This window comes from Tachyglossus aculeatus, chromosome 10, assembly GCF_015852505.1.
Source record: "Tachyglossus aculeatus isolate mTacAcu1 chromosome 10, mTacAcu1.pri, whole genome shotgun sequence".
In the NCBI taxonomy this organism is placed as follows: domain Eukaryota; kingdom Metazoa; phylum Chordata; class Mammalia; order Monotremata; family Tachyglossidae; genus Tachyglossus; species Tachyglossus aculeatus.
The window spans coordinates 45,841,131-45,855,047 of record NC_052075.1 but is presented as its reverse complement, the minus strand read 5'-3'; the positions used below and the strand labels follow the sequence as shown (position 1 = coordinate 45,855,047).

The window sequence follows — 13,917 nt, the reverse complement described above, 5'->3', positions numbered from 1 at the left end:
TACAGAGTCCACTGTCAGCTGTGTGACTTTGGGCAAGTTACTTCTCTGGGCCTCAGTGACCTCATCTGGAAAATGGGGATGAAGACTGTGAACTCCATGTGGGACAACCTAATCACCTTGTATCCTCCCCAGTGCTTGGCATAGAGTAAGTGCTTAATAAATGCCATCATTATTATTATTATCATCATTATTACAGAGTCCATTGTCAGCTGCGTGACTTTGGGCAAGTCACTTCTCTGGGCCTCAGTGACATCATCTGGAAAATGGGGATGAAGACTGTGAACTCCATGTGGGACAACCTAATCACCTTGTATCCTCCCCAGTACTTGGCATAGAGTAAGCGCCTAATAAAGCCATCATTATTATTATCATTACTACAGAGTCCATTGTCAGCCGTGTGACTTTGGGCAAATCGCTTCTCTGGGCCACAGTGACCTCATTGGGAAAATGGGGATGAAGACTGTGAGCCCCCCCTGGGACGACCTAATCACCTTGTATCCTCCCCAGTGCTCGGCACAGAGTAAGTGCTTAATAAATGCCATCATTATTATCATTATCATCATTATTACAGAGTCCATTATCAGCTGCGTGACTTTGGGCAAGTCACTTCTCTGACCTCATCTGTAAAATGGGGATTGAGACTGTGAGTCCCATGTGGGACAACCTGATCACCCTGTGTGCTCCCCGGTGCTTGGCATAGAGTAAGCGCTTAATAAACGCCATCATTATTATTATTATTATCATCATTACAGAGTCCATTGTCAGCTGTGTGACTTTGGGCAAGTCACTTCTCTGGGCCTCAGTGACCTCGTTTGTAAAATGGGGATGAAGACTGTGAGCCTCCTGTGGGGCAACCTGATCACCTTTTATCTACTCCAGCGCTTAGAACAGTGCTTGGCCCATAGTAAGCGCTTAATAAGTGCCATCATTATTATTATTATTCTCTGGGCTTCAGTGCGACCTCAACTGTCAAATGGGGGTGAAGACTCTGAGCCCCATGTGGGACAACCTGATCACCCTGTGTGCTCCCCGGTGCTTGGCATAGAGTAAGCGCTTAGTAAATGCCATCATTATTATTATTATCATCATTATTACAGAGTCCATTGTCAGCTGCGTGACTCTGGGCAAGTCACTTCTCTGGGCCTCAGTGACCTCATTTGTAAAATGGGGATGAAGACTGTGAGCCCCCCGTGGGGCAACCTGATTACCTTTTATATACTCCAGCGCTTAGAACAGTGCTTGGCCCATAGTAAGCGCTTAATAAGTGCCATCATTATTATTATTCTCTGGGCCTCAGTGCGACCTCATCTGTCAAATGGGGGTGAAGACTGTGAGCCCCATATGGGACAACCTGATCACCTTGTATCCTCCCCAGTGCTTAGAACAGTGCTTTGCCCATAGTAAGCACTTAATAAATGCCATCATTATTATTATCATCATTATTACAGAGTCCATTGTCAGCCGTGTGACTTTGGGCAAGTCACTTCTCTGGGCCTCGGTGACCTCATTTGTAAAATGGGGATGAAGACTGTGAGCCCCAGGTGGGGCCACCTGATTACCTTGTATCTCCCCCCCAGCGCTTAGAACAGTGCTTGGCATTGAGTAAGCGCTTAACAAATGCCATTATTATATTATTATTATTATTATTATCATTATGACAGAGTGTGTAGGCCCCCATCCCCCTCACCTGATGACCGAGATGAGCAGCCCCGAGGGGTCCTTGGCTCTGCTGGCTGAGCTCCTGGGCCTAACCCCCATCGCCTCCGCCGCCATCTTGGCTGGAGGGGCCGAGGGGGAGGCCGACAACGCGGGCGGGGGGGAGGGAGGGAGGCGGCGGCCAATAGCAAGCCGGAATCCGGGGGGCGCGGCTCGAAACCGTCCAATCGCGGCAGTGCTGAGGCGGGACTTCCTCCGGCGGGCCGGCGCCCTCGCTAGGCATGCTGGGACTTGTAGTTTTCCCTTGGATTCCCCCTGTCAAGGCCCTCCCCTCCACCCCTTCACTTAGCACGTGCCTTATACTAATAATTATAATAATAACGATGGCATTTGTTAAGCGCTCACTATGTGCAAAGCACTGTTCTAAGCGCTGGGGAGGTGACAAGGTGATCAGGTTGTCCCACGGGGGGCTCACAGTCTTCATCCCCATTTGACAGATGAGGGAACTGAGGCACAGAGAGGTCAAGTGAAATAATAATAACAATAATAATAACAATAATAATAATAATAATGGCATTTATTAACCGCTTACTATGTGCAAAGCACTGTTCTAAGCGCTGGGGAGGTGACAAGGCGATCAGGTTGCCCCACAGGGGGCTCACAGTCTTCATCCCCATTTGACAGATGAGGGAACTGAGGCACAGAGAAGTGAAGTGACTTAATAATAACAATAATAATAATAATAATAATAATGATAATAATCGCATTTATTAACCACTTACTATGTGCAAAGCACTGTTCTAAGCGCTGGGGAGGTGACAAGGTGATCAGGTTGTCCCACAGGGGGGCTCACAGTCTTCATCCCCGTTTGACAGATGAGGGAACTGAGGCCCAGAGAAGTGGTGAAATAATAATAATAATAATAATAATAATAATAATGATCGCATTTATTAACCACTTACTATGTGCAAAGCACTGTTCTAAGCGCTGGGAAGATGACAAGGTGATCAGGTTGCCCCACGGGGGGCTCAGAGTCTTCATCCCCGTTTGACAGATGATGGAACTGAGGCCCAGAGAAGTGAAGTGACTTAATAATAATAATAATAATTGCATTTATTAACTGCTTACTGTGTGCAAAGCACTGTTCTAAGCGCTGGGGAGGTGACAAGGTGATCAGGTTGTCCCACGGGGGGCTCACGGTCTTCATCCCCTTTGACAGATGAGGCAACTGAGGCCCAGAGAAGTGAAGTGACATAATAATAATAATAATAATAATAACAATAGTCGCATTTATTAACCGCTTACTATATGCAAACCACTGTTCTAAGCACTGGGGAGGTGACAAGGTGATCAGGTTCTCCCACAGGGGGCTCACAGTCTTCATCCCCATTTGACAGATGAGGGAACTGAGGCACAGAGAAGTGAAGTGACTTAATAATAAATAATAATAATAATGGAATTTATTAAGATCTTACTATGGGCAAAGCACTGTTCTAAGCACTGGGGAGGTGACAAGGTGATCAGGTTGCCCCACGGGGGGCTCACAGTCTTCATCCCCATTTGACAAATGAGGGAACTGAGGCCCAGAGAAGTGAAGTGACTTAATAACAATAATAATAATAATTGCATTTATTAACTGCTCACTGTGTGCAAAGCACTGTTCTAAGCGCTGGGGAGGTGACTAGGTGATAAGGTTGTCCCATGGGGGGCTCACAGTCTTCATCCCCATTTTACAGATGAGGGAACTGAGGCATAGAGAAGTGAAGTGACAATAATAATAATAATGGTGGCACTTATTAAGCACTTACTAGGTGCAAAGCACTGTTCTAAGCACTGGGGAGGTTACAAGGTGATCAGATTGTCCCATGGGGGCTCACCGTCTTAATCCCAATTTTACAGATGAGGGAACTGAGGCAAAGAGAAGTGAAGTGACTTGCCCAAAGTCACAAAGCTGACAGTTGGCAGAGCCGGGATTTGAACCCATGACCTCTGACTCCAAAGCCCGGGCTCTTTCCACTGAGCCACGCTGCTTCCCCAAAGTCACACAGCTGACAGTTGGCGGAGCCGGGATTTGAACCCATGACCTTTGACTCCAAAGCCCGCGCTCTTGATTTGTCAAGCACTTACTAAGAATAATAATGATGACATTTATTAATTCATTTAATCATATTTATTGAGCGCTGACTATGTGCAGAACGCTGGACGAAGCGCTTGGGAAGTACAAGTTGCCAACATATAGAGACAGTCCCTACCCAACAACGGGCTCACAGGCTAGAAGGGGGAGACAGACAACAAAACAAAACATGTGGGGACAGGTGTCAAGTCACCAGAATAAATAAAAATAAAGCTAGATTCATTCATTCACTCAATCATATTTATTGAGTGCTTAATGTGTGCAGAGCACTGTACTAAGTGCTTGGGAAGTACAAGTTGGCAAAATATAGAGAAGGTCCCTACCCAACAACGGGCTCTCATTTATAATAATAATGATGGTATTTGTTCATGCATGCATTCATTCATTCATTCATTCAATCGTATTTATTGAGCATTTACAGTGTGCACAGCACTGTACTAAGTGCTTGGGAAGTCCAAGTTGGCAACATCTAGAGACAGTCCCTACCCAACAACGGGCTCACAGTCTAGAAGGGGGAGACGGACAACAAAACAAAACATGTGGACAGGTGTCAAGTCATCAGAATAAACAGAAGTAAAGCTAGATGCACATCATTATTCATAATTATAATAATAATGATGGCATTTGTTAAGCGCTTACTATGTGCAAAGCACTGTTCTAAGCACTGGGGAGGTAACAAGGTGATCAGGTTGCCCCACGGGGGGCTCACAGTTTTCTTCCCCATTTTACAGATGAGGGAACTGAGGCACAGAGAAGTTAAGTGACTTGCCCAAAGTCTCACAGCTGAGAGTTCGCAGAGCTGGGATTTGAACCCATGACCTCTGGCTCCAAAGCCCGTGCTCTTGACTTGTTAAGCACTTAGTAAGAATAATAATGATGGCATTTATTCATTCATTAATCAAATTTATTGAGCACTGACTGTGTGCAGAGCACTGGACTAAGCGCTTGGGAAGTACAAGTAGGCAACATATAGAGACGGTCCCTACCCAAAAACGGGCTCACATTTATAATAATAATAATGATGGCATTTGTTAAGCGCTATTTGCCAAACACTGTTCTAAGCGCTGAGGGGATACAAGGTGATCAGGTTGTCCCACGGGAGGCTCACAGTCTTCATCCCCATTTTACAGATGAGGTCACTGAGACCCAGAGAAGTGAAGTGAGTTGCCCAAAGTCACACAGCTGACAATTGGTGGACCGGGATTTGAACCCATGACCTCTGACTCCCAAGCCTGTGCCCTTTCCATTGAGCCACCAATTACTATGTGCAAAACACTGGAGAGGTTGTGAGAAGCAGCATGGCTCAATAGAAAGGGAGTCAGAGGTCGTGGGTTTTAATCCTGCCTCCCCCACATATCTGCTGTGTGACCCTGGACAAGTCACTTCACTTCTCTGAGCCTCGGTGACCTCATCTGTAAAATGGGGATGAAGACTGTGAGCCCCGCGTGGGACAACCTGATCACCTTGTATCGCCCCCAGCGCTTAGAACGGTGCTTTTTGTTTTTTTAATGGCATTTATTAAGCGCTTACTATGTGCAAAGCACTGTTCTAAGCACTGGAAGGGATACAAGGTGATAAGGTTGTCCCACATGGGGCTTACAGTTTTTTAATCCCCATTTTGCAGATGAGGTAACTGAGGCCCAGAGAAGTGAAGTGACTCGCCCAAAGTCACACAGCTGACAAGTGGCAGAGCCGGGATTAGAACCCATGACCTCTGGCTCCCAAGTCCGTGCTCTTTCCACTGAGCCACGCTGCTTCTCTTTGCACATTGTAAGTGCTTAACGAGTCTCCTGGCTTTTAATTAAGCGCTTAGAACAGTGCTTTGCCCATAGTAAGCGCTTAACAAATGACAATTATTATTATTGTTTAATTCTCCACTTCCCACTTGAGATTTCCCACTTAGGGTACTGTACCTTCTAATAACAATAATTGGGGTATTTGGGGTTTTTATGGTATGAGTTAAGCACTGTTCTAAGGGCTGGGGCAGACACAAGACACCTGTACCACGTGTCTCACAGTCGAAGTAGGAGGAAGAACAAGGAGTGAATCCCCACTGTGCAGTTGAGGAAACTGAGGCACAGATGAGTTAAGTGACTTGCCCAAGGTCACACAGCAGGCAACTGATGGAGTTGGAATTAGAACCCAAGTCCTCTGATTCCCAGGCCTGTGCTCTTCCCACTAGGCTACACTGTTTTCCAAGCACTTAGTACAGTGCTCTGCACCCAGTAAGCGCTCAATAAGTATGAATGAATGAATGAATTTGTTAAGCGCTTACTATGTGCCATGCACTGTTCATGGAGTTGGAATTAGATCCCAGTTCCACTGATTCCCAGGCCTGTGCTCTTCCCACTAGGCGACACTACTTCCCAAGCGCTTAGTACAGTGCTCTGCACCCAGTAAGCGCTCAATAAGTACGATTGAATGAATGAATGCATTTGTTAAGCGCTTACTATGTGCCCTGCACTGTTCTAAATCCCGGGGTAATTGCAAGATAATCAGGTCAAACACAGTTCCCGTCCCTGATGGGGCTCACGGTATAATTAGGAAGGAGAACAGCTTTTTGAACCTCATTTTACAGATGAGGAAACTGAGGTATAGAGAAGTCAAACGACTTACCCAAGGTCACACTACAGGCAAGTAGCAGAGCTGGGATTAGAATTCGGGTCCTCTGATTCCCAGGCCTGTGCTCTTTCCACTAGGCCTCTCTGGGTTAAATTTCTCCTTTATTTAGTTCAGGAAGTGTTGGCCATCTTGGGATTAGCTCCACTTCCCATATATTAACCACCGCAGTGCATTTCCCGGAATTTTATCACGTTCAGCTTCCAGTGACATAATGATGGTCCTTGACAGTCTTTGCATGTGCGTCACTCACCCTACCCACCCCTGTCTCCACATTTCCCAACCCCATCCTCTTCACCGAATGAAAGAATAATATTTTTGTTTACTGGGGTTCGAGCCAGGGTAGTGTGTATAGGCATGTCTCATTTAATGTTGTCTGTAGACTGTGAGTCATGACAGAATCTGTACTTTATTAGATTTGTTAAAAAAAATGCCTAGAGGCTCTTAAATCCACAGGAGCATCCAATTAAATTAAAACGATTTGACCTCTTTAAAGGAAAGGTGTTATATAAACCCACAGTATTGATATTCCTATTATTAGAAATAAACAAAGTGCAGGAGAGGGGTCATCCCAGCTATACAATGGTTCCTCTGGGATCCCCCCAAAATAATAGTCTAGTTATCCACATGGCTTCCAAAACTGACACGGATTCCTAAGAAGGTCTCTAAATATACATACCGACGTGGAGAGGAAGAAGGCACTTTGTTCCACCTCAGAATTTGCAGTTTCGCATCCTAACTTGAGGAGGAAGGACGAGGGCAGTGGATGTTAAATGAGAGTAAAGGCGTAGGAAATTAACAGGTTACCCTGGTCAATCAATCAATCAATCAATCAATCGTATTTATTGAGCACTTACTGTGTGCAGAGCACTGTACTAAGCACTTGGGAAGTACCAGTTGGCAACATATAGAGACAGTCCCTACCCAATAGTGGGCTCACAGTCTAAAAGGGTCATATAGTCATATAGTGAGGCAACGATGTCGCTAAACACAAAGGCTAGGGGCTATTCTAACCAAAGGATCTCTTCCTGTAAGAGAAGCAGAACAACCTAATGGAAAGAGCATGGGCCTCGGAGTTGGAGGACCTGGGTTCTAATCCCGGCTCCGCCACTTATCAGCTGTGTGACTTTGGGCCAGTCACTTAGCTTCTCTGTGCCTCCGTGACCGCATCTGGAAAATGGGGATTAAGACTGTGAGCCCCACGAGGGACAACCTGATTACCTTGTATCTACCCCAGTGCTTAGAACAGTGCTTGGCACATAGTAAGCACTTAACAAATAACTAGTATCATTATTAGTATTGTTGTGACCCTGGGCAAGCCACTTAATTTTTCTGTGCCCCAGTTCCTTCATCTGTAAAATGGAAATTAAAGCCTACTCCCTCTACTTAGACTGTAAACCCCACGTGAGACAGGGACTATGTCCAACCTGATTATCGTGTATCTACCTCAGCACTTAGTACAGTGCTTGACCCATAATAAGTGCCTAGCAAGTACCATAATTATTATAAACATTGGACAAGCCACACAAATAGGAAAGATAATCCAGTGGTACTTACTGAGCACTTACCGTGTGCAAATCACTGTATTAAGCGCTTGGCAGAGTACGGAACAACATATTCCCTGTCCACAAGCAGTTTACAGCCTAGAGGAGGAGACAGACAGTAATATAAATAAATAAATTACAAGGGAGGGTGGAGGGACTATTAAGTATTCAAAGGGCAGAGGCCCATGTGCTTAGGTGACTGAGAAGGGAGAGGAATTAAGGGAAAGGGGAGGGTGAGACCTTAATAAGGATCTGAAGGTGGGGAGAGTGATGGTCTGGCACGCTTGGAACAGGAGGGATTTCCAGGCCAGAGTGAGGACATGGGAAAGGGAAAGACCTGGGCAAAAGATAGCCCTTTGGTTTGAGGATGGAGAAAGGGCTTACTGGGGGCCACTTGCTCCGTACATTTAATTCCTAGAATTGCCAAGCACTGGTTTCACTGGTGTCAAGTATCGATGTGGAGTGACCTTACTGATTTGGTGTCTTGGGTGTGAAACTGCTTTAGCATGGGCACTCTCCCACGCCACCCTCGTGCCCTCTGCCATTCTGGGCACCTCTGCTTGCCTTCCGAAAGGTGCAGGTCCCCGGGCAGGCTTGCTCGTGGATCCCATGGGACTGAAGTCCATGGAGCCAGGACAGAATGGCCCCAAGTTGAACCTGCTCAGGTCTGGGCAGGTTGTGGTTGGGGCAGGGGGGAGGCTCCCCGTTCCCCTGCTGCCTGCCACCTGAGGAATTGAATTTGAGTGCTCTTTCGTCTTGGTTTCATCTCCCCCGTTATGAAGCAAGGAAGAGCAGGTAAATCTGGATTTACCTTTAATTGCTCTTGCCGTCACCTAGGGCCCCATGTAAGGGAAGGTCATGTGGCACTTACAGCCAAAGCCAGTGACTGGCACTGTTCCTATATAAATTTATATAGGCACTGGCACTGTCCCTGTATAATGTATGCATGTATTCTCTTGTGCATTACTTTACTTATTTTCATAAATCTGTTTGTAGTCTATCTTCCCCATTAAAGTATAAGCTCCTTATGGACAGGGAATATGTCCCAGTTTTGAGGGGGTTTTTTTCACCTCTGCACCAAACAGAAACTCCTTACCATTAAATTTAAAGCGCTCAATCAGCTTGTCCCATCCTATCTCACCTTACTGATCACCTACTACAGCCCAGGGTGCACAATTCACTCCTCTAGCACCAGCTGTGCCCATCGACCAAGTTCCCACATCCTTACCCTAGCCTGGAACTCTCTCCCTTTCCATATACGCCAGACCACCCCTTTCCCCACCTTCAAAATATGATTTAGGCCACATTTCCTCCAAGAGGCCTTCCCCAATTAAGTCATAATAATAATAATGATGATGGCATTTGTTAAGCACTTACTATGTGCAAAGCACTGTTCCAAGTGCTGGGGAGGTTACAAGGTGATTAGGTTGTCCCACGGGGGGCTCACAGTCTTAATCTCCATTTTACAGATGAGGCTAACTGAGGCCCACAGAAGTTAAGTGACTTGCCCAAAGTCACACGGCTGACAACTGGCGGAGCCGGGTTTTGAACCCGCGGCCTCTGACTCCAAAACCCGTGCTCTTTCCATTGAGCCATGCTGCTTCTCTATCTTTTCCCCAACTTGCTCTCCCTTCTGCTTCTTCCTTCTGTGTCACCTATGCACTTGGATCTGTGACCTTTGGGCATTTGATATTCACCCCACTCCAACCCCACAACATAAGTGACTTATTTATTTATATTAATGTCTGTCTCCCCTCATTATAGGCAGGGAATGTGTCTGCTAATTCTGTTGTGTTGTAGTCTCCCAAGCTCTTAATACAGTGGTCTGAACACAGTAAGCACTCAATAAATGCCATTCACTGACTGATTGTTTTTTGTTTTTATGGTTTTTGTTAAACGCTTACTCTGTATCAGGAACTCTACTGAACACTGGGGTGGATGCAAGCTAATCAGGATGGACACAGTCCATGTCCCCATGGGACTCACCGTCTTAATCCCCATTTTGCAGATGAGGTGACTGAGACATAGAGAAGTTAAGTGATTTGTCCAAGGGCATACGGCAAATAAATGGCAGACTTTCAGACCATGGTTGGAATAGGCATCTCTCCCTGGGGGTAGTCTAGGGGCCGTTCTGGAGATTGACTCTGTTGGACTCTGAGGTTGCTTCGAGGCCTAGGACTCCAGGATTTTATCAGTAGAATAAGGAACAATCCGTTTCTTTACTTGTTTTGAGATTCTTGGGTTGGAAAATCAGTTCTTATGAGACGATATGCCCATCCTTTTTATCCCAGAGGGCCTGTGGCACATCACATTAATTCATATTGAATTTGTGGCTGGATTTCACTGTCCCTTCCTTATGATCTGGCTTATTGCAGAATTAAATCTTGTGAATTTTTAGGTTTCTAACCTCTACTTCAAAGTACCTAATATACTCTTCATGCTTCGTCACTGAATAAATAAAATGTATCATTCCTATTATAGACCTAGTACATCATGTGTAATATTCAGCACCCATGAGTGACCTACATTATTAATTGTCCCCTCCGAGTCCCCTATATTAATGCAGTTATTTTAGATGCTGCCCCTCCCCTCAAAGCAAGTAATTGAATAATCCATTTTAATAATAAACTATTTCTCTTTTTAAGTGTTCATACCCAGAGGACTGAGCCGCGAGCAGTAAGTCTAAAGGCAATAGTTCTGAAATGGCAGTATGGGCTATGTTTTCAGATAGTAATGCTTGGTATTACGTGGCACCTTTCACGTCGACTGTTAAAGAACATTTGACCTCACAAGTCCTCCCAAGGGCTTGAGGAGGCAGATGGCAATCAGAAGTCCCCATAGTCCACGTGGGTGGAGCAGAGGGAAGAGGCTGGTCCAGAGTGGCCATTTCAGAGAGGGCAGACCTAACTTCTGAAGAAAATTCTTCTGCAGAAAATTACTGGTTGGGCTCAGCTCTGTCTGCATGGATCAAACATAATGTTAACAGGGATTGCCCTGTGTAGGCAGTGCGAATGACTCTGGAGCCATGAAATCCTTAAAGACTTTTAGAGTGTGAGCCCACTGTTGGGTAGGGACTGTCTCTATACGTTGCCAACTTGTACTTCCCAAGCACTTAGTACAGTGCTCTGCACACAGTAAGCGCTCAATAAATATGATTGATTGATTGATTGATTAAAGTCCGGGCAGGCTGGCAGTGGAGGGTGCAGAGACAGCAACGTTGTCAATTGCATGATAATAATAATAATGAACAATAATAATAGTAACAGCATTTGTTAAGCACTTACTATGTGGCAATCTGTACTAAGTGCTGGGGAGAGATACAAGATAATCAGGTTGAACACAGTCCCGTACCCACACAGAGCTGACAGACTGGAGGGGGGAAGAATAGGTATTTCATATCCATCATCATCATCATCATCATCAATCGTATTTATTGAGCGCTTACTGTGTGCAGAGCACTGTACTAAGCGCTTGGGAAGTACAAATTGGCAACATATAGAGACAGTCCCTACCCAACAGTGGGCTCACAGTCTAAAAGGGGGAGATCGATTTTGCAGGTGAGGAAATTGAAGCTCAGAGAACTTAAGTAACTTGCCTAAGGTTACATAGCGGGCAAGTAACAGAGCCAGGATTAAAACCTAGGTCCTTTAAACTACTAGGCCCAGGCTCTCTCTAACTAAGCCATGCAGCCTGGGCAGTGGGGTAACATTGCTGATAGAGCTAGTGATGGTATTCCTGAAGCCTACTGAGTGAAATCCACTGTAGTAAGTAGTTGGGAAGTATCACAGAAGCACAAAGCAAATTCCCTGCCAACAAGGAGCCTACACTCTAATGGGGAAGACATACAATAATAATAATAAATAATAACAACAATCGCAGTATTTATGAAGTACATACTGTGTGCCAAGCAATGTCCTAAGGGCTGGGGTAGATACAAGAGAATCAAGCAGGACCCAATCCCTGTCCCACTTGAGGCTCACCGTCTAAGTAAGAGGGAGAACAAGCATTTAATCCCCATTTTACAGGTGAGGAAACAGAGGTACAGAGAAATTAAATGACTGGCCCAAGGTTACACAGTAGGCAACTGGAGAAGGCAGGATTAGAACACATGACCTGTAACTCCCAGGCCTGTCCTCTTTCCACTAAGGCTGCTTCTCAGGACATAGAAATACGAATATACATGCGTACGCAAGTCATAAGGGGGCCCATTTTAGTCTTCTTAGGCAGTAGGAGTTGAATACTCCAGGCCAAATCTACAGACAATGCCCCTTCTCTAAAATCTACCTTCATCAGACGCTCTTCATAAACATCCATTTCCCACAGTTCACATAAAACTCAGGAAACACATAGACACCTCCACCAAAGTGAGAGGGTTAATTGCTGCATTTTTCAAAGCCTCTAGGATTCCCAAGAAATGACAACATTTCAGATGCATGAAAAGACCTGTTCTGCAGCCAAACACTAGGAAACATCTATCAAAGCACAAAAGAAATGACAGACTATAGAATGCAGAAAAATAAGCATTTGAATGATCATCTTTCAAGATTCTGAGAAGAAATAACATTTATATAGATCGCATGAGAAAGGAATGCCTGATTTATTCGCCCCTGGAACTTCGCAGAGAAGGAAACATGGGAAATCAAAATCCATTTGGGGCATTCATCAATCAGTTAATCAATCAATCATATTTATTGAGTGTTTACCATATTCAGAGTACTGTATTAAGTGCATGGGAGAGAGTCCTATAACTGAGTTGGCAGGTGTGTTCCCTGCCCCCAATGACCTTCCAGTCTAGAGTGGGAGACAGATATTAAAATAAATTATGGATATGAACATTAGGGCTAGGGGGCTGAGAGTGGGGTGAATGAAGGGTAGAGACCCAGGCGCATGTTGTTAACCAATCAGTTGATCAGTGTCATTTATTGAGTGCTTAGAGGATTCAGAACACTATACTGAGTGCTTGGGAGACAATACAATAGTCGGGAGACACAATCCCGGCCCTAGAGGAGGTCAGAATCTAGTAGAGAAAGCAGCAGAATATAAGAATGTGTACATAAGTGCTTTGGGGGTGGGGTGCTTATGGGTTACTGACCCAAGTACACGGGACTCTATTTACTTTGTTAATGACGTGCATATAGCCGTAATTCTATTTATTCTGACGGTTTTGACACCCGTCTACATGTTTTGTTTTGTTGTCTGACTCCCCCTTCTACACTGTAGGCCCGTTGTTGGGTAGGGGTCATCTCTATATGTTGTTGCGGACTTGTACTTCCCAAGTGCTTAGTCCAGTGCTCTGCACAAAGAAAGCGCTCAATATATACGATTGAATGAATGAACGAATGAATGATACAGAACGGAGGGAGAGTAAGGTGAGGAGATGAGAGGATAGTCAGGAAAGGCTTCTTGTTGTTGTCTGTGACTTTGCTTTTCTGCCTCCCTGGCTGCCTGACACTTCTCCTGAAAATCAGTCATCCCGGCCTGTGGTTGTGATCTGTACTCAAACAATCAATCAATCCTATTTATTGAGTACTTACTGGGTTTTAAAGGCTACCCAGTGTTGGTAGTGAAGTGTTGGGTACCTTGTGCAGTCTCAGGAAATATCCTGTGAAGTTGGTGATGCCAAGCTGATGCCAACTCTTAAATCCGAGTTAAATAGTAATGACTAGACAGCCCTGGATTGGGAGGTATTCTCTCATCACTGCCAACCTCTTGCTCACATCCTCCCTTCTGCTTGGAACTCCCTCCCTCTTTCTATTGCAGAGAAGCAGCGTGGCTCAGTGGAAAGAGCATGGGCTTTGGAGTCAGAGGTCGTGGGTTCAAAATCCGGCTCCGCCAATTGTCAGCTGTGTGACTTTGGGCAAGTCACTTAACTCAAACAATCAATCAATCATCATTATCATCATCATCAATCATATTTATTGAGCGCTTACTATGTGCAGAGCACTGTACTAAGCGCTTGGGAAG

The 13,917-nt window shown here is 45.2% G+C and overlaps 1 protein-coding gene across 2 annotated transcripts in view; it reads right to left on the bottom strand.

Annotated features, from left to right (window-relative positions):
* Positions 1 to 1,773, bottom strand: part of EXOC4 (exocyst complex component 4) — a 628,131-nt gene extending 626,358 nt beyond the window's left edge. For both annotated transcript variants that reach the window (XM_038752201.1, XM_038752203.1), the window contains exon 1: positions 1,688 to 1,773. In XM_038752201.1, the coding sequence (XP_038608129.1) occupies positions 1,688 to 1,773 (86 nt within the window). The remainder of the gene's footprint in view (positions 1 to 1,687) is intronic.
* Between the last annotated feature and the right edge of the window lie 12,144 nt (positions 1,774 to 13,917).